Source organism: Sorex araneus, chromosome 3 (assembly GCF_027595985.1).
Source record: "Sorex araneus isolate mSorAra2 chromosome 3, mSorAra2.pri, whole genome shotgun sequence".
In the NCBI taxonomy this organism is placed as follows: domain Eukaryota; kingdom Metazoa; phylum Chordata; class Mammalia; order Eulipotyphla; family Soricidae; genus Sorex; species Sorex araneus.
Genome location: NC_073304.1, coordinates 238,377,883 through 238,399,369, shown reverse-complemented (window position 1 = coordinate 238,399,369; position 21,487 = coordinate 238,377,883). Strand labels below are relative to the sequence as shown.

At 67.9% G+C, this 21,487-nt stretch overlaps 3 protein-coding genes across 3 annotated transcripts; 1 reads left to right on the top strand and 2 right to left on the bottom strand.

The window, feature by feature from the left end:
- Window positions 1-74: 74 nt before the first annotated feature.
- On the top strand, window positions 75-4,872 carry SGSH (N-sulfoglucosamine sulfohydrolase). The gene is made up of 8 exons (XM_055131867.1): window positions 75-201; window positions 608-768; window positions 1,353-1,458; window positions 1,581-1,731; window positions 2,405-2,561; window positions 2,984-3,065; window positions 3,321-3,524; window positions 3,929-4,872. Exons 1-8 carry the CDS (start codon window positions 105-107, stop codon window positions 4,486-4,488), a joined length of 1,518 nt encoding a protein of 505 aa, XP_054987842.1. The 5' UTR covers window positions 75-104; the 3' UTR covers window positions 4,489-4,872.
- Window positions 4,873-5,156: 284 nt separating this feature from the next.
- Window positions 5,157-6,019, bottom strand: LOC129403553 (caspase recruitment domain-containing protein 14-like). The gene is made up of 3 exons (XM_055132298.1): window positions 5,786-6,019; window positions 5,457-5,572; window positions 5,157-5,382 (listed from the first exon to the last, which is right to left on the bottom strand). The coding sequence occupies exons 1-3, from the start codon at window positions 6,017-6,019 to the stop codon at window positions 5,157-5,159; spliced, it is 576 nt and encodes a 191-aa protein (XP_054988273.1).
- Window positions 6,020-6,212: 193 nt separating this feature from the next.
- CARD14 (caspase recruitment domain family member 14) lies at window positions 6,213-19,139 on the bottom strand. The gene is made up of 16 exons (XM_055131861.1): window positions 18,929-19,139; window positions 18,130-18,267; window positions 16,568-16,893; window positions 13,246-13,398; window positions 12,584-12,703; window positions 12,053-12,178; window positions 10,960-11,104; window positions 10,583-10,713; window positions 10,345-10,478; window positions 9,950-10,041; window positions 9,168-9,228; window positions 8,477-8,669; window positions 7,547-7,673; window positions 7,202-7,439; window positions 6,783-6,846; window positions 6,213-6,684 (listed from the first exon to the last, which is right to left on the bottom strand). Exons 1-16 carry the CDS (start codon window positions 19,137-19,139, stop codon window positions 6,463-6,465), a joined length of 2,481 nt encoding a protein of 826 aa, XP_054987836.1. The 3' UTR covers window positions 6,213-6,462.
- Between the last annotated feature and the right edge of the window lie 2,348 nt (window positions 19,140-21,487).

Sequence of the window (21,487 nt, the reverse complement as noted above, 5' to 3'; positions counted from 1 at the left end):
GGGCGGGGCTTTACCATGTGATGGGCGGGGCCTACCCCGGGAGGGCGGGGTCTGTGCAAGTGGAGGGGCGGGGCCGGCCGCGGGGCGGGGCCTGAGCCGCCGCCATGCGCCCCGCGGGCCCGCCGTGCTGCGCGCTGCTGCTGGCGCTGGCGCTGTGCGCCGCGCACCGGGCGCGCCCCCGGAACGTGCTGCTGCTCCTGGGTGAGTGCGTCCCTCCCTCCCGCCGCCGCCCGGCCACCCCGGAAGCCGGGGCGCCCCGCGGAGACGGCCCTGCCGCAGGCCCGGGGCCCCCTCTCAGACCCCAGGGCGGCCGGGGATCCCGGCGGGCGCCCGCGGTGGTCCTGCCCCACCCGCGCCCCGCAGCGCCAGCTGCTCACGGGGCGGCCTGATTCCTTCCTGCTGAGGTCTGGCCGGCCGCCAGCTTCCTCTTTGGCCAGCCGCGGGCCGGATCCGCGCGGCCGCCCCGCGCACCCGCAGGTGCCCCCGGCCCGGAGCGGGCTGGGCTGGAGCGCGCGCGGGGCGTGAGCGGGGCACGAGCCCCGGCGTCCGGCCCGGCCCCAGCCCCAGCCCCACGCTGAGCCGCGTGTCCCCGCCCTGCCCCGCCCAGCGGACGACGGCGGGTTCGAGAGCGGCGCCTACAACAACAGCGTCATCCGCACGCCGCACCTGGACGCGCTGGCCCGCCGCAGCCTGACCTTCCGCAATGCCTTCACGTCCGTCAGCAGCTGCTCGCCCAGCCGCGCCAGCCTCCTCACCGGCCTGCCCCAGGTGAGCGCGGCGCGGGGTCCTGGGGCCAGGCCAGCGTGAGGCCCGGCATGGCCTCCCACGAGAGGCCGGCAGTGAGCTGCGGCCAGGGCCCGCCCAGGTGTCACAGCTGGACACACTTCATGCCCCACATCGGGCTCCCAGACAAAGCCTGACACTGTCCCCACCCCCAGCTTCAGTGTCCGCGGGGCCCTCCACCCCGCAGGGTACAGGTGTGTGCAGCGCAGGTGTGAGTGACGCACAGGTGTGCGTGTACAGGGGTGTGAGCGCCTAGGGCCACGGGTGTCCGCAGTCTGCGGGGCAGGTGCCCGTGGGCCCGCGGGGAGCACCTTTAGCGCCTTGCTGCTGGGCCAGGGGTGGTGCTGGGCCTGCTTCCGGGCGGCAGCTGCCGGCATCAGGGCTCTCGCCTGGTCTGTCGACCGTGAGCTTGTGCCAGGCGAGTTCCTGTCTGCCCTGGGCCCTGGCAGCTGCAGGGCTGGGCGGCTCCTGTGCAGTGTGTTTCCTGCCCGTGGGCCCATGGGGCCTGGGTGAGAGGCAGAAATGCTGCTGGGCGCTGCCCCCCTGAGTGTAAACGGGTCCACCCGCAGCATCAGAACGGCATGTACGGCCTCCACCAGGACGTCCACCACTTCAACTCCTTCGAGAGGGTGCAGAGTCTGCCGCTGCTGCTCCGCAAGGCCGGGGTCCGCACAGGTGAGGGGTCCCGGCCCCCCGCCCGGAGCACTCAGCCCCTCCCAGCTGGGCGGCCCAGCCAGAGAACTGGGGCCGCGGGGGGCTTGGGCAGAACAGGCGGCTGACCCCGGGCCCACCTCCAGGCATCATCGGCAAGAAGCACGTGGGGCCGGAGGCCGTGTACCCCTTCGACTTCGCCTACACGGAGGAGAACGGCTCCATCCTGCAGGTGGGCCGCAACATCACCAGGATGAAGCAGCTGGTGCGGCAGTTCCTGCAGACTCAGGACCACAGGTGCCAGCCCCGCCCCCCCCGCCCTCCCCCATCCCGGGCAGTGGGAGGAGAGAAGGTTCTAGAAACTGAAGGTCATCGGGTTGAGGCAGGGGGCACCAGACTCCACTTTCCTTTTTTTTTTTTTTTGCTTTTCGGGTCACACCCGGCGATGCTCAGGGGTCACTCCTGGCTCTGCACTCAGGAATTACCCCTGGCGGTACTCAGGGGACCATATGGGATGCTGGGAATCGAACCCGGGTCGGCCGCGTGCAAGGCAAGCGCCCTACCCACTGTGCTATCACTCCAGCCCCCCTCCACCTTCTTTTTTTTAAACTTAACGAAACACGGTGAGAAACAGCTACAGGCTACACACTTTCACGTTTCAGCCATACGGTGGTCGAGCACCCGTCCCTCCACCGTGCCCCTTCCCACCACCGGTGTTCCCAGCACCCCTCCCGCCTCTGACGGGCTCAGCCCTTCTCTCCCTCTGTCCTTGTGGGCGTCGTGGTTTGCGTACAGGCATGAAGTGGCCACGGTGTTCGGTCTGGTCCGCGTTCGGCACGCATCTCCCGTCCCGAGCACTGACTCGGTTCTCGGGGAGCAGTGAGTGCTGGTCCCAGGGGCCCCGGTCCCGGGGAGAACGGGAGGGCTGCTCGGTCCCTCAGCACTGCCCCCACGCCCTCTGCCCACGCAGGCCCTTCTTCCTCTACGTGGCCTTCCATGACCCGCACCGCTGCGGCCACTCCCAGCCCCAGTACGGGCCCTTCTGTGAGAAGTTCGGCAACGGGGCGAGCGGCATGGGGCGCATCCCAGACTGGACCCCGCAGACGTACGACCCCCAGGATGTGCTGGTAGGCCCCCCCGAGGGCAGGGCACGGCGCTGGCCCTCGGCCCCCAGTGGGCAGCGTGACCGTGGCAGCTGCAGCCTGGCTTCTGTTTCCGCCACAAAAGCAGAAACGGGACGTCTCGGGCGGAAGCAGGCGCCCCAGCACCCCAGGGTCCCCGAGCACCACCGGGGTGGAGTGAGAAACAAGGGTTTATTTTAGGGCACTTGCCTTGCACGGGGCTGGCCTGGGTTCGATCCCCGATGTTCCATGGGGTCCCCTGAGCACCACCAGGAGTGACTCCTGAGTGCAGAGCCCGGAGTCACCCATGAAAATCGCCGGGTGGGACCCAAAAAGCCAAAAAATACAAGATTTCTAGTTAGTGAAACCCCTTCTCCCCTGTCCGGCTGGGCCCGTCCCTCAGGCCCCAACCCTGCCCCTGCCCGCAGGTGCCCTACTTCGTCCCCGACACCCCTTCTGCCCGCGCTGACTTGGCCGCCCAGTACACCACCATCGGCCGCATGGACCAAGGTGGGGAGGGGGCGGGCCAGGGTGCTGGACACCGGGTGCTAGGAAGGGTCCCCCTGGGGCTCTGGAGTGGACAGGCACTCCCTGCTGGGCTCCTTCATTTGCGGGGGGCTGGGGAGGGCGGGGCTGGGGGGTCCTCTTGGCTCCCCGGGGCAGAGACGGGAACGGGAATAGCTGCGGGTGGCACCGGGCAGGAGGGGCCCCGGGGGTGTGGGGAGGCGCGAGCCCCACTCCCTGCCGTGCCCCGCACCCCCACAGGCATCGGGCTGGTTCTGGGGGAGCTGCAGGGAGCCGGCGTCCTGAACGACACCCTGGTCATCTTCACGTCCGACAACGGGGTCCCCTTCCCCAGCGGCAGGACCAACCTGTACTGGCCGGGCACTGCCGAGCCCCTGATGGTGTCCTCCCCGGAGCACCGGGCTCGCTGGGGCCAGGTCAGCGAGGCCTACGTCAGCCTCCTGGGTACGCGCCACGGCATGGCGGGGGCGCCGGGGGCCGCACACCTCTGGGTGGGGGCGCTGCGGGCGGATGGGGGGGCACTGGGGGCCGGGCGGGGGGGCGCACACCTCCAGGTGGGGGCGCTGGGGGCGGGGCGGGGGGGCGCTGGGGGCCGGGCGGGGGTGCTGCGGGCGGGTGGGGGGGCGCTGGGGGTCGGGAGGGGGCGCTGGGGGCGGGTGGGGGGGCTGCTGGGGGGTCGGGCGGGGGCGCTGGGGGCCGCCCACCTCTGGACGGGGGCGCTGGGGGCCGGGCGGGGGCGCTGGAGGCGGGGTGCCAGGGGCCGCACACCTCCGGGAGGGGCGCTGGTGGCGGGTGGGGGCCGCCCACCTCCCCAGCTGTGGCGTGAGCCGCCCGCCGCCCTCCCGCAGACCTGACGCCCACCGTGCTGGACTGGTTCTCCGTGGCCTACCCGCGCTACTCCATCTTCGGCTCCCAGCCCGTGCGGCTGAGCGGCCGCTCCCTGCTGCCCGCGCTGCGGGCTGAGCCGCCCTGGGACACGGTGTTCGGCAGCCAGAGCCACCACGAGGTCACCATGGCCTACCCCATGCGCTCCGTGCAGCGCGGCCGCCTGCGGCTGCTGCACAACCTACACTTCCAGGCGCCGTTCCCCGTGGACCAGGACCTGTACGTGTCGCCCACCTTCCAGGACCTGCTCAACCGCTCGGCGGCCGGCGCGCCCACCCGCTGGTACAAAGACCTGCGCGCCTACTACTACCGCGAGCGCTGGGAGCTCTACGACCGCGCCCGAGACCCCCGCGAGCTGCACAACCTGGCGGCTGACCCGGGCTACGCCGAGGTGCTGCGGCTGCTGCAGGCCCAGCTGAGCAAGTGGCAGTGGGACACGCAGGACCCCTGGGTGTGCGCCCCCGGGGGCGTCCTGGAGAGCCGCCTCTCGCCTCAGTGCCAGCCGCTGCACAACGGGCTGTGAGCGACGGGCCCCGAGGCCGGGACGCCCCCTCCCGGGGCCCCGGCACTGGACAGGGTGCGGGTGGGCTGCAGGCCCAGAGGGTCCTCTCTGCAGTCGGCGCAGCCATCGGCTTTGGCCCAGCCTGGCCCGTACAGCCCCCGGGGCCGCCAGCCGGTGCCCACTGCCTCCCCCAGCCCTGGACAGGGCCCCGAGGCTCCCCCAGTGACGCTTGGTGTCGGGTCCCGGAGGGCCTGAGTCCACACCCGGCCCCCACCCTGCGCTGTGCCTGGGAGAGGCCGCCCTTCACCGGGACCCCCGGCCGCCCAGCACCCTGGGGCCCATAAGGAGGAGGCCACAGGCTGGACCTTTGGAGCTGCTTTTTCATCAGTAAAGTACATGAAGGTTCTGGTCTGCGCCGGGCAGGGGTGTCTGGGAGCCCTGAGGGCCGGGCCAGGGTTCCAGAAGACTCTTGGGGCTTCCGGAATGTGAATAGGAGGCTCCGTGGGACCCCCAGGGTCAGCCCCCCTCGCCCACGAGCTGCCTGGATAACTGGGTGGGTTTGCGCCCAGCGGAGCTCAGACCTTGGACTCTGAGGAGCCCAGGGAGGGACAGAAAAGGGGGAGGGAGAGGGTCCTGGGGAACCTGCAGGGGGGAGGGGGCGTGGTGCTGAGAGCCCAGCCCCCGAGGCGTCAGCGGGGTCTCCAGGGGGCAGCAGGGCCTTGCTCGACCCACACCAGCTTCTTCTGCTCCTGGGCCACGGCCTGGCGCACGCAGCCCAGCAGGCCGTCCAGGTCGCCCCAGCCGTCGGGGGCCAGGCTGCTGGCCAGGCAGGGAGCCGCGTCCAGCTCGCCCTCCTCCTGCCGGGCCGCCTCCAGGAGCTGCTCCTCGCAGCTGCCCAGTCTCTGCAGGACCTTCCTGCAGCAGAGCGGCGGGTGGGTGCCCGCCCCGGGGGCGCCGCCCCTCCCCCCAGCCACAGGCCGGGCGCCCACCTCAGCCTCTTGGCTGCCTTCTCATTGATGGAGACGTGGAGAATGATGGGGAAGATGTCCATCCCGTGCAGGGCGCGGGCACTGGCCACGCCCACGTCCAGGACGGCGTGCACATTCTGGGGGCGGAGGACAGTCACTGACGGGACGGAGGGGCCAGGCGGGGCTGCGGCACGTGACAGCTAGTGTGGCACCGTGGGGCAGAGGGGCCCCAAGCGGGGAGAGGGCAGGGCCGGGCCCTGTGCGCCCTGGCGGGGCTGCTCTCCTCCCTCTGCCCCCCGCCCTCACGGACGGACGCCGACAGGGGGTGCAGTCTGGCCCGGGCCCCTCACCTTCTCCATGAGGGCCTCCATGGCTCGGCGGGTGAGGCCGCAGGGGCTGCCAGGCGCCCCCCGCTCCAGGACCACCTCTCCTCGCTGGCTGAGGGTCGCGCACTCCTCCTGGCTCAGGTGCTCTGGCGGCCACACCACACCCTGCAGCGAGGCCTGCGGGGCCACGCCCACACCGCCACCTCCGGAGGAAGCGCTCCCCACCCCCCTCAGCAGGCGACCACCCCGGGAGTCCATGGCGGCCAGACGAGGGGTGGGGCGGGTGGGCACGGGGGAGGGGGCGCCTGGCCGGGCCAGCAGCTCTGAGCACCCAGGAGTGAGCAAGAGCTCGGGGCGGGCGGGGGGAGGGTGGGCGTGCAGCTGATGGGGGGGGGGGGACAGGCTCACCTGCAGGGCATCTCGTGAAGCCCTGGAGCTGGCCCAGCCTCTCGCCCAGGACCCTGCCCACCAGCCGGGGCACGAGCAGCAGCGGCCTTGGCTGGTGGGGCCGGTGGGGGCGCACGAGGGTGTACGGCGCCAGGGTGAGGTTGCTTGGTGTCCAGAAGCGCCCGCCAGGGGCCTCTGCGGAGGGGGAGGCGTGAGGAGGGCCCTGCCCGGGTCAGCCAGGCTGCACGGGCCGAGGGCACGGCCAGAGGAGGAGAAATGGGGACAGTGGACAGAGGGACCGTGGCCCTCACCCCTCACCCCTGCCCCACCCATGCCTGGGCCAAGGGCCTCCCTCCAACTCCATCTGTCCACGCCCGCAGGGCCTGGCTGCCAGGAGGGGCCACAGCCCCCCACCCCATCTCACCTTCCGCCCTGCCGGGGTCTCGCTGGGTCCCATCGAAGGCCGAGCACGGCGGGCTCACCTCAGCTCTGTCCGCGCTGATGATGCGGACCACCTTCTGGGCGCCCCCTGGAGGCTGCGGGGCGGGGGGCGTCAGCAGGCCCCAGAGGGCCGCCCGCCCACCCCCCGGGTGCCAGCGGGGGCCTCCCGGCTCCAGCCGCCAGCACCCCTCACCTTGCGGGCGCTTCCGCTCTGCTGCGCCAGGTCCTGGATCAGGGCGAGCAGCAGCCGCTGGGCCCTGCAAGGACAGAGCCCTGCTGACCCCGCCCGCAGGCCCGCGGGCGCTGGTCCCGGGAGCCCCGGGGCGAGAGGGGCTGACGCCCCGCGCACTGTGGCATCTGCCTAGGCGGGGGGGGGGGGGGGGGATCCGGGACCTGGTCCCAGAGGTGATGCGGGGACCCAATGCCCAGCCACAGTGACCCCAGTCGGGACAAACCGGGTCACCCGGGAACACCTCACGAGGATGGTGACGGGGCATCTCGCGAGGGTGGGGAGAGCCCTGAGTGGACATCTGAAACAGCTTCTAGCAAAGCCCGGATGCCCAGGTCCGGAATGGTCTAGAAGGTTCTAGAATTCCTGCCCTGCACACTCACCCAGCGTAGTTGGGGATGGTGCCGCGCTCGGAGCCCTGGGTGCTGTAGGGATCCACGCGGGTGGCGTGCCAGCAGGCGCGGCCCTGGAACACGGTGTCGGTGACATGCAGGATGTCATTGCAGCGCACGGGAAGTGCTCCGGCCGCCTGCTCCGCTATGGCCAGGTTGGCCCGGATGTAGAATGAGTCCCCCGAGGTGACCGCCCGGGCCTCCAGCTCCTGCAGCAGCTTCTTGTACCCTGCTCAGGGCAGTGGCAGGTGAGCGCAGGGCGGGGCCCACCAGGAAGGTTCCGGAACGGGCGCGGGGAGGAGCGGGGCGGGCGCACGCAGAGGCCCCGGGACGCACCGTCCGTGTTGCGCCTCACGGACAGCCTGCAGAAGCCCGCCACGCGCCCGAGGAGGCGCAGCGCCTGCTCCAGCGTCGTCTCCTCCAGGCCAGCCTTGAACACGGGGTCGGCAGCTTCGCTCTCCACCTGCAGGCCCAGCACGCGCTCGCCTTCCCGGGCTCCGGCCCGCCCACCCCTGCCCCACACGCCCCTCTGCTTGCTCGGGGCTCACTCCTGGCTCTGTGCTCGGGGCTCACTCCTGGCGGGCTCCGGGGACCATAAGGGATTCCGGGAATGGGACCCTCGTCGGCCACGTGCCAGGCAAGCACCCTCCCCGCTGTGCTCTCTCCGGTCCAGCCTCCACTCGTGAAAACCTTTCTAGAATGCTCTGGAACACTCTTGGTTCTGGACTATTGACAGTTTGGGGATCACTTGGGGAGGCCCCAGGCAGGACAGGAGTGAGGGGCTCTCTGGATGCCACGGCCCCCCTGGGTCCCCACGGAAGCGCCCACTAGGCTCTCCTGCCCCTCAGCCTCTGGGCTGTTTGAGTGACGCCTGATGACTAGTTGTGAAGAGGCGTCTCTCGTGCTCCCGGAGGACTGGCCACGTGTGGACACAGGCCCCCAAACACCACCAGGCTGGACACCTGGGAACCTCCAGGCCCGGCTGGGATGGAAGGAGGGCCCTGCGGTGGCACAGAACCGGGGTGACACAGAGGGGCTGGTGAGCACAGACAGAGCTGGGCAGGTGACAGCGTCCCCGGCACAGTAGCACGGTCTGTCTAGCCCTGTGTTGAGCTCATAGGGTGGCCACGTGCCAGGATGTGTGACTGGGGGTCCAGCAGAGTGACCACCGCTACAGGGGCGGCACCACCTCTGCCCTGGCCGCCCTCCCTGCCTGCCCTCACACAGCCCGGGACCCTTGCCCCCTCCTCCCAGGGCCCCTGTCACCATCAGGATCTGGGTGCCGGGGCGCAGAGCCATCTGGTCCGCTGCGGAGCCTGGCGTGACACGGTGGATGAAGATGCCCGTGAGGTTCCCGCCGACGACGCTGATCTGCTCCAGCAGGCCTCGGCCCTGGAAGGCCAGCACCGTGGGGTGGGCAGGGGCCTTGCAGGCCGGCCGCCGCCGCCGCACCTGCGTGCTGCTGCAGGGAGGAGCCAGGTGAGTGGGTGTGCCCGTGTGAGCTATATGTACGTGTAAGTGCACGTAAGTGGTGCATGTGTGAGTGTGCATGTGTGTGAGTGCGCACATGTGAGTGCATTGTACATGTGAGCATGTGTGCATGTATGTACATGTGAGCACGTGTGTCTCGGTGTGTGTGCCTGTGTGTTTCTATGTGTCAGTGTGCAGGTGCACCTGCCTGTGTGCACAGCTCCATGAGTGTGTGCTTGTGCACGCATGTCTGTGTACATGTCTGGTTTTCTATGTGTTTGTGTGCACACATCTGTGTCTCCATGTGCGCATGCACACGTGTACACGAGTGTATACTGTCTGTGTGTGAGAGCAGGGCCACCCCGTTGCGCCGAGCAGGCTGGCATTGTCCCCACCACTGTGCCGTCCCCGTAGACTGTGGCATTCCCCACTCCACCAGGACCTTCCTTCTGCTGCGCCCTGCTGGTCACAGGTACCCGCTGCCCACCTGGCCGAGGCATCAAGGGCCGTGGACGGTGGCTGCAGGCTGCTCTCCGACTCGGGGAGGTCTAGAAGGTGACCGAGATGGACACCAGCCCCGTTAGCCCCAGACGCCCCCCTGCCCCGCCCTATGAAGCCACGTTCTTCTGGAGAGGGACCGAGAATCTGGCACTGGCTTCCCACACTCAGGGCCCGCCCTCCCCGACACGCCCCTCCGTGGGACACGCCCCCTCCCGCGGCCCCGTTTCTGCACTCCTGTCATGTCAGCACGCAGCAGTGCCTAGCCCCTGGGTCACGGTGGGAGGGCAGGGCAGCCACAGCCCCTGCTGGGCCTCTCTGGTGCGCTGACCACCTCACGGTGGGGTTCCGGCTGTGAGACCCTCCATTAAGCGCCTCCTGTTGCAGGCCGGTGTGCGGGGTAGTGGGGGGCACGCGGAGGGGCAGCACTTAGGCCAGGGGTAGGACAGACACGGGTCAGGCCCGTCCTCCGGGCCTGCGTGTCGGGGTCATGGAGCCCTGTGGGGTGAACGCGGAGAAGGACGGTGTCCTGGGTCAGCACTGGGCATGGCCACTGCAGAGAGTGGACAGGTGCAGAAACTCGGGCAAGCAGCGCAGCAGAAGAAAGGCCAGGCGAGGGGCAGAGGGCAGAGGGCAGAGGGCAGGGGCGGGGTGCCGCTGCCCCCTCGCCCTCGGTGGCACTCAGGCTCTCTCCGGCCGCGCTGAGCCGCGTCCTTGCTGTGTCCCAGCGGGAGGGGTCCGGCCTGCGTGGGCAGTAGGGCGGGATCTCACCTGCCCTGTCCACGATCTCATAATCCAGGTCTGTGTCCCCCTTTGTGCCCAGGGAGCTTCCCAGGTTGGCCTCCTGCACCTCCGGGAAGTCACTGCCGGTACAGGAAGGGGGGCCGCCCCCGCTTGCACCCACACCCGCACCCAGACCCACCCCAGACAGACCCACACCCAGACACACACACAGACCCACCCCAGACCCACACACAGACACAGACCCGCACCCAGACACAGACCTGAACCCAGACCCACCCCAGACACAGACCCACCCCAGACCCACCACAGACACAGACCCACACACAGACCCACCCAAGACACAGACCCATACCCAGACACACACCCCCACCCCAACCCGCTCCCCCAGACCCTCGCTGGCCCAGGAGGCCCTGTGCTGGTACCTGGAGGCCCAGGGCTCCTCCCAGAAGTCCGCCCCCCGTCTGCACAGGGACAGCTGGCTGGGGGGCAGGGGGCTGCTGGAGCAGAAGCTGGACGCCAGCTTGCGGCTGGACGTGGCAGTCAGGTCAGACCAGAGCTGAGACGGGGACAGGTGGACACACGGGCTCCCACAGGCCGCCCCCCTGCGTCCCCTCAAAGCCCACCGCGCCCGGGACCCCTGATGGGGTGAGGGGGTCGTACCTCGGAGGCGCTGGGACAGCCCCCGTCACTGTCACCGTCCTCACCGCGAGGGCAGAGGGCGAACATGCGCACCAGCCTCTGCTTCCCCCTGGGGCCGGGCTCCCTGCCCCCTGCGTCCTGCCGGACAGGGTCTGTCAGAGCCCGCCCTGCCTCCTCCTCCTCCCCTCCCCCACACAGGGCTCAGGGGGCGGGGAGGGGCCCCCGACCCAGCACGCGGGTTCCTGCGCCCGCCACGCCACTGTCCCACCCCCCGTCCGCGCCCTCTGGACCCCACACCGCGTGGGCTCCAGAGTCCGCAGGCCCCCTCACAGCCGGAGCAGGCCAGGGCCCCGCGAGTGCCCAGCACGGGAGCTCGGGGCCGGGCGGGCTCACCCCACACGGCGCCTCGGCCCGCAGCCGCCGCAGCTCCTGGCGCAGCTCACAGACCTCGTGGCTCAGCTCGCAGACACGCCGGCGAAGCGCGTCCTTCTCCGTCAGCCTCTGCGAGATCTCCAGCTGGGCGCCGTCCCTCGCAGAGTAGGCCTGCGGGACAGTCCACAGACGTGGCAAGGCCCGTCACGGACACACATGGACACGGCACGGGCACGGAACAGACACTGCACGGACACAGCATGGCAGACACGGGCTGCCTGAGCCTGTCTAGCGGGAGCCCGGCCAGAGGGGCAGGAGAGCAGGTGCGAGCCCACTGCGCCCAGCGCCCCCCCTCCCACCCCCCACACCCCCTCTCCCCCCCTCCCGCCCCCACACCCCCACTCTCACCCACCCCCCACACACCCCCACTCTCACCCATCCCCCCACACACACACCCACTCTCACCCACCCCCCCACACACACCCACTCTCACCCACCCACTCTCCCCCACACCCGCTCACCACCACCCCCCACACCCCCACTCTCACCCACCTGCTCTCCCACCCCCCCACACAACCCCCCACACCCGCTCACCACCCCCCCCACCCCCACTCTCACCCACCCGCTCACCCACCCGCAGCCACCGTAACTGTCACAGCTGGACATGGAACCCCACCGGGGTATGATTTACATGCAGACGCCCTTTCCCAGCCGTCTTGTGACAGAAGCAGGAGCCCAGCGCTGGCAGTGGGGGGGCTGGGACACCCCGTGTGGACCCGCGAAGAGGCCCCCGGTCTGCTCAGTGGCCAGGGAGGGCAGGGGCTGCCCATCTCTTGCTCCAGACCCCCTCCCCACACCCCCCCCAGCACGACCGCACTCCCCAAGCACACCCGCACCCCACAGCACACCCATGCCCCCCAGCACGCCCGCACCCCCCCAGCACGCCCGCACCCCCCCAGCACGCCCACACCCCCCCCAGCACACCCACACCCTTGAGCACGCCCACCCCCCCACAGCACGCCCATCCCCCCAGCACACCTACACCCCCCAGCACGCCCATCCCCCCAGCACACCCGCCCCCCCCAGCACGCCCGCCCCCCCCCCAGCACGCCCGCTCACCTGGTCCCGCTCCTTCTGCAGCTCGGCCACCTGGCTCTGCAGGGTGCTCGCCTGCTCCCGGTAGATCTCGCAGTCCACCTGGGCCTTCTGGAAGCGCAGCAGCGTCTGCTCCTTCTCCTCCCAGCACTGCGGGCGTCGAGCTGCGGTCAGCTGGGCGGCTGCCCAGGAGCCACCCTGCACTCGAGTGCTCCCTCCGTGTGCTCGGGGCAGCTGGCCTGAGCCTGCCCTGCTCTTGGCTGTTGTCTGTTTGTTTTTTGGGGGGGGTTGCGCCACACCCGGCGATGCTTAGGGCCGACTCCTAGCTCTGGCCCAAGGACCCCTCCTGGTGGTCTCAGGGGACCATCTGAAGTGCTGGGGGGGTGTGGGCGTGCTGGGGCGAATCTGCGCTGGCCTCGTGCCAGGCCGCGCCCACCCCTGACCGAGCACGGTTCACTCGGCGGCGGCCAAAGCGCTGAGGGTTCTAAGCGTAACAGCTGGCCCGGGAGAGCGGCGGGGGCGAGGCAGGGCTGGCCGCGCGTCCCTCCCTGTCACCTGTTTGCGATGCGTCTCGGCGGCCACGGCCCGCGCCCTCAGCGAGTGGATGCGGTCCACCAGCTCCTGCTTGCTCTCCAGCGCCTCGTCCAGGCTCTGCTCCAGGATGTCCTTCTCCACCTGGGGAGAGCCAGTCACCGTCAGGGGAGGCGGGGAGCACCCGAGCATGGGGAGCACGGGGAGGAGGGGGAGCACCGGAACATGGGGCCGTGAGGAGCTGGGGAGCACGGGGAGCACGGGGAGGGGGAGCCCTGGAACATGGGGCCGTGAGGAGCACGGGGAGCACGGGGAGGAGGGGGAACCCTGGAACATGGGGCCGTGAGGAGCACGGGAGCATGGGAGCACGAGGAGCATGGGGAGCACGGGGAGGAGGGGGAACCCTGGAACATGGGGCCGTGAGGAGCACGGGGAGCATGGGGAGCACGGGGAGGAGAGGGAACCCTGGAACATGGGGCCGTGAGGAGCACGGGGAGCATGGGGAGCACAGGAAGGAGGGGGAACCCTGGAACATGGGGCCGTGAGGAGCACGGGGAGCACGGGGAGGAGGGGGAACCCTGGAACATGGGGCCGTGAGGAGCACGGGAGCATGGGGAGCACTGCAGGTGCGGGGATTGTGGAGAGCGTGGAGGGTGCAGGGAGCACGGGGATCGCCATGGGCCTACCAGGCTGAAGGTCAGGGCCGGCCGCCTCCTGCTCTCCTCCCACGCCTCCTGGCCGTCGGGCGCTGTGCCCAGCCCCAGGGCGCGCTCTCGGAATTCCCGCTCGCACGTGGAGGAGAGCTTCTCGCGCTGTAGCTCCTGCTGGGCCAGGTACAGCTGTGCGGGGGTGGGGGGGCGGGGGTGGTCATATGGGTGCAGGCGTCCACCAGCCCCCCTGTGATCCCAGCCCTGCAGAGTCCCCCGAGCACCGCCAGGAGTGATCCCTGGGCACAGAGCCAAGACTCAGACCCAGCACCGGGGTCTGGCCCCAAATCCACAAACCTACAAACCAACTGTGTAGGAAGGTGCCAAGGGCACCCAAGGGCGCCCCACCTCTGGGCCTCCGGCACCAACAGTCTCGACTCAGCTCTGGGTCCAGAGGGTCCAGGAAAGGCCAAGGAGCCCCTCCCTGCCGGCCCTTTCCTCTGAGGCCCCCAAGTCCAGTGAGTCCTTCCCCGTCACCAGACGGACACCCAGACACTCGGGGTCGTGGGGGCTGGACACTCCGTCTGCCCGGCTGCACGAGAGGGCAGGGCGCCCGCAGGACACAGGCCCAGGAGAAACGTGGCCCTCGAGCTGCAGCCGGGCCCCTCTCCAGCCTGGCGCCCCGGGAGAGGGCGCGTGCCCAAAAGCAGCCCAGAAAATCAAGGTGCCGGGGCAGCTGCACGTGTGCACACTTATGTATGCATGTTGCCCATGTGCACACCCATGTGTTTCATGTATGTGCATGCCTGGTGCAGACGTGTTCTTGTACATGTGCATTCGGAGGTCCACAGTTACTGCGTATGTCTCCCCAAAGGGGAAGAGACAGACCCCAGTAACCGGGAGCACAGCAGGGCCAGCGTCTTGGTCTCTCTGTTTTCCTTTGCGGGGGGCAGGGGGGGAGGTTTGGTCCAATCCAGTGGGGCTCAGGACTGACTCCGGGCTCTGTGTTCAGAGAACACTCCAATTGGGACCATATGGGTTGCTGGGGCTTGAACCCAGGCCGGCCGTGTGCAATGTAAGAGCTGAGCCTGTTAAACTGGCACCCCACAGGGTCCCTCAGAGAGATGGATGGGTGCCTAGCGGGGGTGGCGTGAGCTGGACATGGGCCTGGACCTCTGTGATGAGAAAGGGTGGCTGAGGGGAGGCGGACAGATGGACTCACCAGGGTCCAGGGTACCTGGGAGAGGGAAAAATCGGCCGGCCAGGGTCCGGGTGCCCGGGGAGATGGACAGACAGGCCACCAGGGCACCTGGGGCCCTACCGCCATGTGTATGGTTCCTGAAGACTGAAATTACTTGAAATAAAGAGCTAAAATTAGGGCCAAGGAGTTGCAGAGACAGGACCTCAGGCAGGGCGCTGGCCTTGCACGTGGCTGACTGGGGTTCGGTCCCTGACACCTGGTCCCCGAGCCCCTTCAGGAGTGATCCCTGAGTGCAGAGCCAGAGGGAATCCCTGAGCACAGCTGGACACAAAGAATAAAAATAAAAATCAGGGCTCAGTGTCTCACATGTGTGAAATTCTGGGTTAAATTTCTGGCACCACAATTTTTTTTTTTCTTTTTGAGTCACACCCGGTGATGCTCAGGGGTTACTCCTGGTTCTGCACTCAGGAATCACTCCTGCCGTGCTCGGGAGACCGTATTGGATGCTGTAGGATATCATTGGTTTGTCCTTTCTCCCTTGCCACAGAGTTTGGGTTTATCTGGTAATAATCTCTAAACTATTCTAGACTACATTGGTATGTCCTGCTCCCCTGGCCACTAGGAGCTTAGGTATATCAGTCACACCCATCAAGGTGCTCCCAAGTCACTCCCATTCCTTTGCTTATCCATGATCACTTCTATGCTCCCTTCCCCAACTAGTCATTCAGCTCTTCCCCTAATCAAACTCTGTTAATTTGTAAGGTCAGACCTTGCTAGGACAGTGAACTTGTCTTGTAAGTTAATATTGTCTTTCTCCTCTCTTATGTCTTTTGAATAGTTTACTTTAAAGCAATGTCCTTTTTGTATGGACAAAGAAAGACAATTGTTAATATGCTTTGGCAACATGGGATTTAATTGGCTTCAGATATTATTCACTCCCAGGCATCTGCTTTCTTGACTTAAGCCTCAGCTGCCCTTACTTCCTAGCACCCCCAAAAGCAGGGTCCCGACGAGGGACAGGACGGACCCAGGGCAAGCGGTGAGTTATGTGCTACCCTGGCATCGAGATGGGCTGGCCAACGTGCCTAATGCTTAACTATATGTTAAGAGCTTGGTCATGGACATGACATGTCATGATCCAAAAGCAACGATGAGACTAGGACCCTGCTAGGGATAGGAAAGACTAATCTGGCCTGAGTACTGTAGTCTGAGATCAAGATGACCCCAGGAGAGCAATTCTATAAGCTTAATGCATCTCTTGCTATGTCCATACAAAATGATTAATAATATGAATACTTATATGTTAGTTGGACAAGGAGAGAAGAAACACACCCATGGGATTCCGCTCTTGGGTGGGTGTCCTGCTGAAAGAGAATCTGTCCTAGAAGAAGCATCCCCTAAGGGATAGAACTTTACCCCCTATTGCCCTATTAATTGTGACCACACCTATGTGTAAGCCCTGGCCCCTGATGGGGGGCGGGGATTTAAGGTGGCTGTATGAGGGGGTTCGGGAAGAAGCAGAGAGGGAGACGGGAGTGTATAGAGAGGAGATTGGAATAAACTGCGATTGAGACCAACCAGCCTGGCTCTGTTCCTTCCTTCGCCTTTCTCGTCATCGCCATCAACCTCCCCGGGGTGGGGAAGCGGCTGGAGACTACCGAACACGGGCGGCGGGAGAGACAGAGCGCCGCCGCCCCTTCCCTTTTTTCCTTTTTTGTGTTTTTACACAGATACTGGGGATCAAACCCAGGTCGGCCATGTGCGGGGCAAACGGCCTCCCCGCTGTGCTATCAACCAGGCCCTGGCACCACAGTTTCTAAACAAACTATAATAAACAGATGTTAAGGACGTCACTGAGTAGACAAAAACGAATAAAGCAAATGCTAAAGATGGGAAGACCACCCTCGCTGTGTAGAGAGGCTTTGTGGGCCAACAAGACACTGACCCCAACACAAAGGAGTGAGGGCGGGGCAGGGCTGGAGGGGGCCGGCTGGGAGAGAGGGGGCTGCAGAGGCCGCGCCGGAGGGATGGCCGAGTCTCCACAGCCAGGACCCAGAGTGCCACACGGGGGGGAGGTTGCAGGGACCCCCTCGGGGACAGTGGGCCTTGGGGTGACGGGTGGACCGGCCGGGGTGGCGGCCAGCGGGTGGGCGGCCCTACCTCCTCCTGCAGCCGGCGGCAGCGCGAGCTGGCCAGCTCCTTCTCGCGCAGCGCGTGTCCGTGCTGCAGCGAGAGCCCGAGCAGCTGGTCCTTGAGCTTCAGCACCTCGTGGAAGTGGGTGCTGAGCTCCCGCTTCACGCGGTCGTGCTCGGCCTCCAGCTGGCTCAGGCCCTGCACGCGGGCCTCCGCCAGGTCCAGGCGCTCCTGGAGCCGCCGGCACTGCGCCCGCAGGGCCTCCTTCTGCCCCTTCTCCTGGCCCAGCTCCTCCTGCAGGCTGCTGATGGCCCCCGCCAGACACTCCGTCAGCTTGGACGTCTCCATGAGCCCTGCGGGAGGGGCCCAAAGGTCGCTCGCGCCCATGCCCGCCTCATCCGTCCTGGGTCTCATCGAGCCCGCTGTCTCCCGACAGCCAGGCCGGTGAGTTGGCTCAGTGCTGGGGGTGATGGGAGACTCAAGCACAAAGGTCTGGGCACCCACTGCTCGGGCCCCTCGTCAACAGCTGGAAATGTCATCCTAGGGAAAGGGACAGCCCGGTGACATCAGCATGACGGGGGAGCTGAGCAGGCAGGAAGCGCGGTAGGAGGCTTGGAATTTCAGGTTTGGGGGGACCCTGCTGTTGATGCTGGGGGGCCATATGGGCGACACAGGTGGCAGGGAGCCCTGGGGTGGCAGAAATCGGGGGGGAGGTTGCAGGGACCCCCTCGGGGACAGTGGGCCTTGGGGGCCCAGGGTCTGGAAGGAAGATGCAATGCATGTACCCGACCCTTTGCGCCACATCCCAGCCCCCCTCTGCCTGGCTAACAGCTGCACCTGGACAGCCAGGGCTGCTCAAAAGGGAAGTGGCCAGGGCCCGAGCCGTAGGTCGGCGGGGGAAGGGGTTCGCCTGGCACGCGGCCCACCCAGGTTCAACCCCCAGCACTCCATAGGGTCCCCCAAGCACTGCTTGGAGTAATTCCTGAGTGCAGAGCCGGGAGTAAGCCCTGAGCATCGCCAGGTGTGGCCCCCCCAACCAAAATGATAAAAAGGAAGGGGCCCTATCACCACCCACCTGGAAGGACCCTTCCTTCCCTAGGGCCCCGCCCCCGGCCTCTCCCCCTAGGCCCCGCCCCAGACTCCACCTACGGGACCCTCCCCAGGCCTCGAACCCCAACCCTGCCTCAGGCCCCGCCCACCGACTCCACCGAAGGCCCGCCTGGCCCCGCCCCCGGGCCCACGCAGGCCCCGCCCCAGCCCTGGCCCCGCCCCGCCCCCGCCCCCGGCCCACGCAGGCCCCGCCCCGGGCCCACGCAGGCCCCGCCCCAGCCCTGGCCCCGCCCCGCCCCCGCCCCCGGCCCACGCAGGCCCCGCCCCGGGCCCACGCAGGCCCCGCCCCAGCCCTGGCCCCACCCCGCCCCCGCCCCCGGGCCCACACAGGCCCCGACCCGGCCCTGGCCCCGCCCCCGGCCCATGCAGGACCCGCCCCAGCCCTGGCCCCGCCCCCCGCCCTGGCCCCGCCCCCCGCGGTGTTGCGCCCAGGTGGGCTCCTCGCGCGGCCAGGGGACACCCCGAGTGCCGCGCCTCACCGCTGAAGCTGCCGCCGTCCACGTCGGGCTGCAGCCCCGTGAGCAGCGTGTAGATGTCGGGGTTGTGGAACTTGAGGCTCTCCAGGAAGGCGATGGCCCCGTTCTTCCCGCGCGCCTTCAGCAGGTCCAGTAGGTGCCCTGGGGAGACCCTCCGGTGACACGGTGCGGGGGACAGGGGCCTCTGCAGGCGCCGTCCTTCGTGGATGGCACGGGCATGGCCCCCGCGACCCCGAGCTCCAACCAGCCTGGGGGAGGCGCTCAGGGGAGGGGCCAGCCAGCAGCCACGCCCACAGGCAGCTGCCCCACCCCCGCCCCATGGCCACCCTGGGGACGCTCCCGCTCCCCTCACCCCCTGACCGGGCCAGGCCATGGGCACGCCCCGCCCCAGCACCAGGAGGGCTGGGCCAGACCAGGAGAGGCCGGGAGGCCACTGGCAGCCCCGCACCCCGCAGGGCCCTTCTGCAAATGGACTGCCAGCGAGTCTCAGAGAAGGTTCTGGAGACCAGGCTGTGAGGGTGACCTCCACCCAAGGACAAGGGGCAAGAGAGACGTGGACACAGGGAATCATGTGGGTGGACACAGAGTCACGTAGATGGCCATGGACACAGGCATTGGGAGGTCACACGGACGGACACGTGAATGGACACGGGAAGTCACGTGGGTAGAACAGACATGGACGTGGGGTCACAGACATGGGAGTCACACGGACAGACACGGGGAACAGGGTCACGTGGAAGGACTCGGGCACAGGACCCACAGGGGCCGTGGAGGGAAGCGGGGCGGAGCGGCGGGCGCTCACCCACGCGCATGGCCGTGTTGGTGAGCTGCGGGCTGTACAGCACCTCCTCCTCGTCCAGCTGGCCCAGCACGCGCGCCTGCCGCAGGTAGGGGGTCAGGCGGCTGGGGGACACGCTGCACACGAGCCGCTGCCGCTGCCCGTCCAGCATCTCCCACAGCACGTCCTCGTCCAGGGCCGTCAGCGCCGAGTCGGTGCGGTGCAGCTCCCCCATGGCGGAGGCTGGGGAGACAGGACGGGCACCCTGAGCCCCAGCACCGCGGGGGGTGAACAAAAGAGTGGGGGCACGTCAGGGCCACTCCGGCACTCTCCTGGGTGCGTACCAGGACACGCAGCCACAGACGGCGTGACACGGCGTGGCAGCCCCAGCTCACGCACACCGCACCCCCATGGTGAGACATGGAAACCCACTAAGGGGCCCCTGGCACCGGGACAGCCTGCGGGCAGCCCCTGGGGACCACGAGGGGCAGAGGTGGAGCTGCGAGGCCAGAGGGCACAGCAAGGCCCACCCCAGTGCCCACTGGCCGCATAGGTGACAGAGCACATTTCTGTCCCCGTCGCCCCTAGGGCTGGATGCCGGGGGGACACCGGAGCACACTCTGGGACACTGGATGGACACGCGTGGACACTGGGCAGACACTCAGGACACGAGGTGGGCATTCGGGACACTGGACAAACACCTGGGGGCACTGCTGGACGCTCAGCGACACGGGCGGAGTGGCACTTGGAGTGGCAGGTCTGGGGACGGGGTGCAGTGGAGGCCAGAGTGCGGGATGGAGAAGGGTGGGGGTCAGGGCTGGGGAGACGCCCCCTCAGGGGCCGCGTGGACAGAGCGCAGGAGGCAGCTCGCTGTCGAAGCCGGACAGCAGCCCGGCCCGCTCAGAGGCGTCTGGGGCTGCGCCTCCCTCCCCCACGCCACTAACCCAGCCAGACCATCCTCAGACGCGTCCACGAGGCCCGGCGAGCACACGAGTGACGGCCGAGTCCTTGGGGGCCGGGGCTGTGGTGGGCTGTGTGTGCCGAGGGTCCTCAGCTCAGCACCCACAGCCCAGAGCAGTGCCGGGAGGGACCCCAGCACAGGGTGGCCGCGAAGGAAACACAGCGGCAGAATCGTCCTGGAGATGGTAAAGCAGACCCCCACGGACGCGGAGCACACGTTCCCTTCCCCGGGGGCACAGGTCTGCCGCTGTGGGTCCGTCCCCTGCGTGCAGGTGGAGGAGGACCCTCCCTCACCCTCGCGCCTCGGACACGGGTCTCCCTCGGACCCGTGATCTCACAGCTTTTTTCTCACTGCTGCTGAGCCGGACTCGAAGTGGTCAATGGCGAAACGACATGGGTGTGTGCGAGGTCGAGTCCAACCCCGCCCCTGTGGCCCCGGGCACCCCCCGGTACGAGCGCTGAGCCAGGCCCGCACGGGTGGGCAGATGGCGCCGGGAAGGGGCCCCAGTCCCAGAGCACTGCCGGGGAGCACAGACCCACCAAAGACAGAACTAGGGCAAAGGAGCCCTTGCCAGCCTGGAGACGGACGTGCACCGGGAGGCGTGTCCCCGCTCGGCGCCCCCAGCTCGCAAGTACTCACGGGCTCCTTCCTGCACGCACAGCGGGCGGATCCTTCCCGGGCCGCAGTCTCGGGTCGCTCCAGAACTCAAAGTTCAGGTTTCTGAGCCTGAGTGTGGGGAGAGTGCAAGGGTGGTGACTCCCTGGCTTCCCAGAAGGGGACTGGGCAGGTGCCCCGGGGCCCTAAGTCTCCTCACGGGCGGGAGTCCTGGGCTGCCAGGGGAGGGGCCTCTCCCCTACGGTGCCCTGAGCCAGGCTGGGATGGGCCAGGCCGGGGCAGAGACCCCAGGGCAGAGGGATCTCACCAGGAAGCTGCACGCAGGTGAGCTGGGGCCACGGGTGGGGGATGGTGAGGGATCTGGCAGGCCGGGGGTCTGCGCAGGCAGGCACCCCCGGAGCACAGCCGGGTTCCCCGAGAGGAGCCGGGAGCAAGCCCCATGCATGAGCCCCCAGTGCCCACCAATACTTCTGAGGGCCACTGAAAACCAAAGAGCACCGGGCCAGGTGTGGCCATGGCACAGGGCACAGGCCAAGAGCGGCTGGGGTCCTGGGTTCCATGCTGGAGCCCAGAGGGCCCCGTGACAGGTGGGCTCGGAGGGCCCTAGCATAGCGGGTGTGCCTGAGAGCGGTGGGAGTCACCCCGAAAAGAAGGACCCCAGATGCCCTGGGTGAAAGCGCCACACGGCAAAGCCGACACCCCGTGAGGCCTCTGTGCACACTCTGGGGGCGGGGCGGTGTGGAGTGTGATGTGTGCCGCGTACACATCTGTAGTACGTGGTGCATATGCACTTAGGTATGTGTATGTGGTCTGCATGTACGTAGTGTCTGTGTGTATGGTGTGGGATGGAGTGTTGTGTGGGATGGTATGTAGTGTATCTGGTGTATGTGGACGTACTGAGTGGTGTCCACGTTGTTGGTGTGTGTGTGATGTACGTGTATGTGCTGTGTGGTGTATATGTATCTGGTGCCTGTTTCTGTGGTGTGTACATGTCTGGTACACGTGTG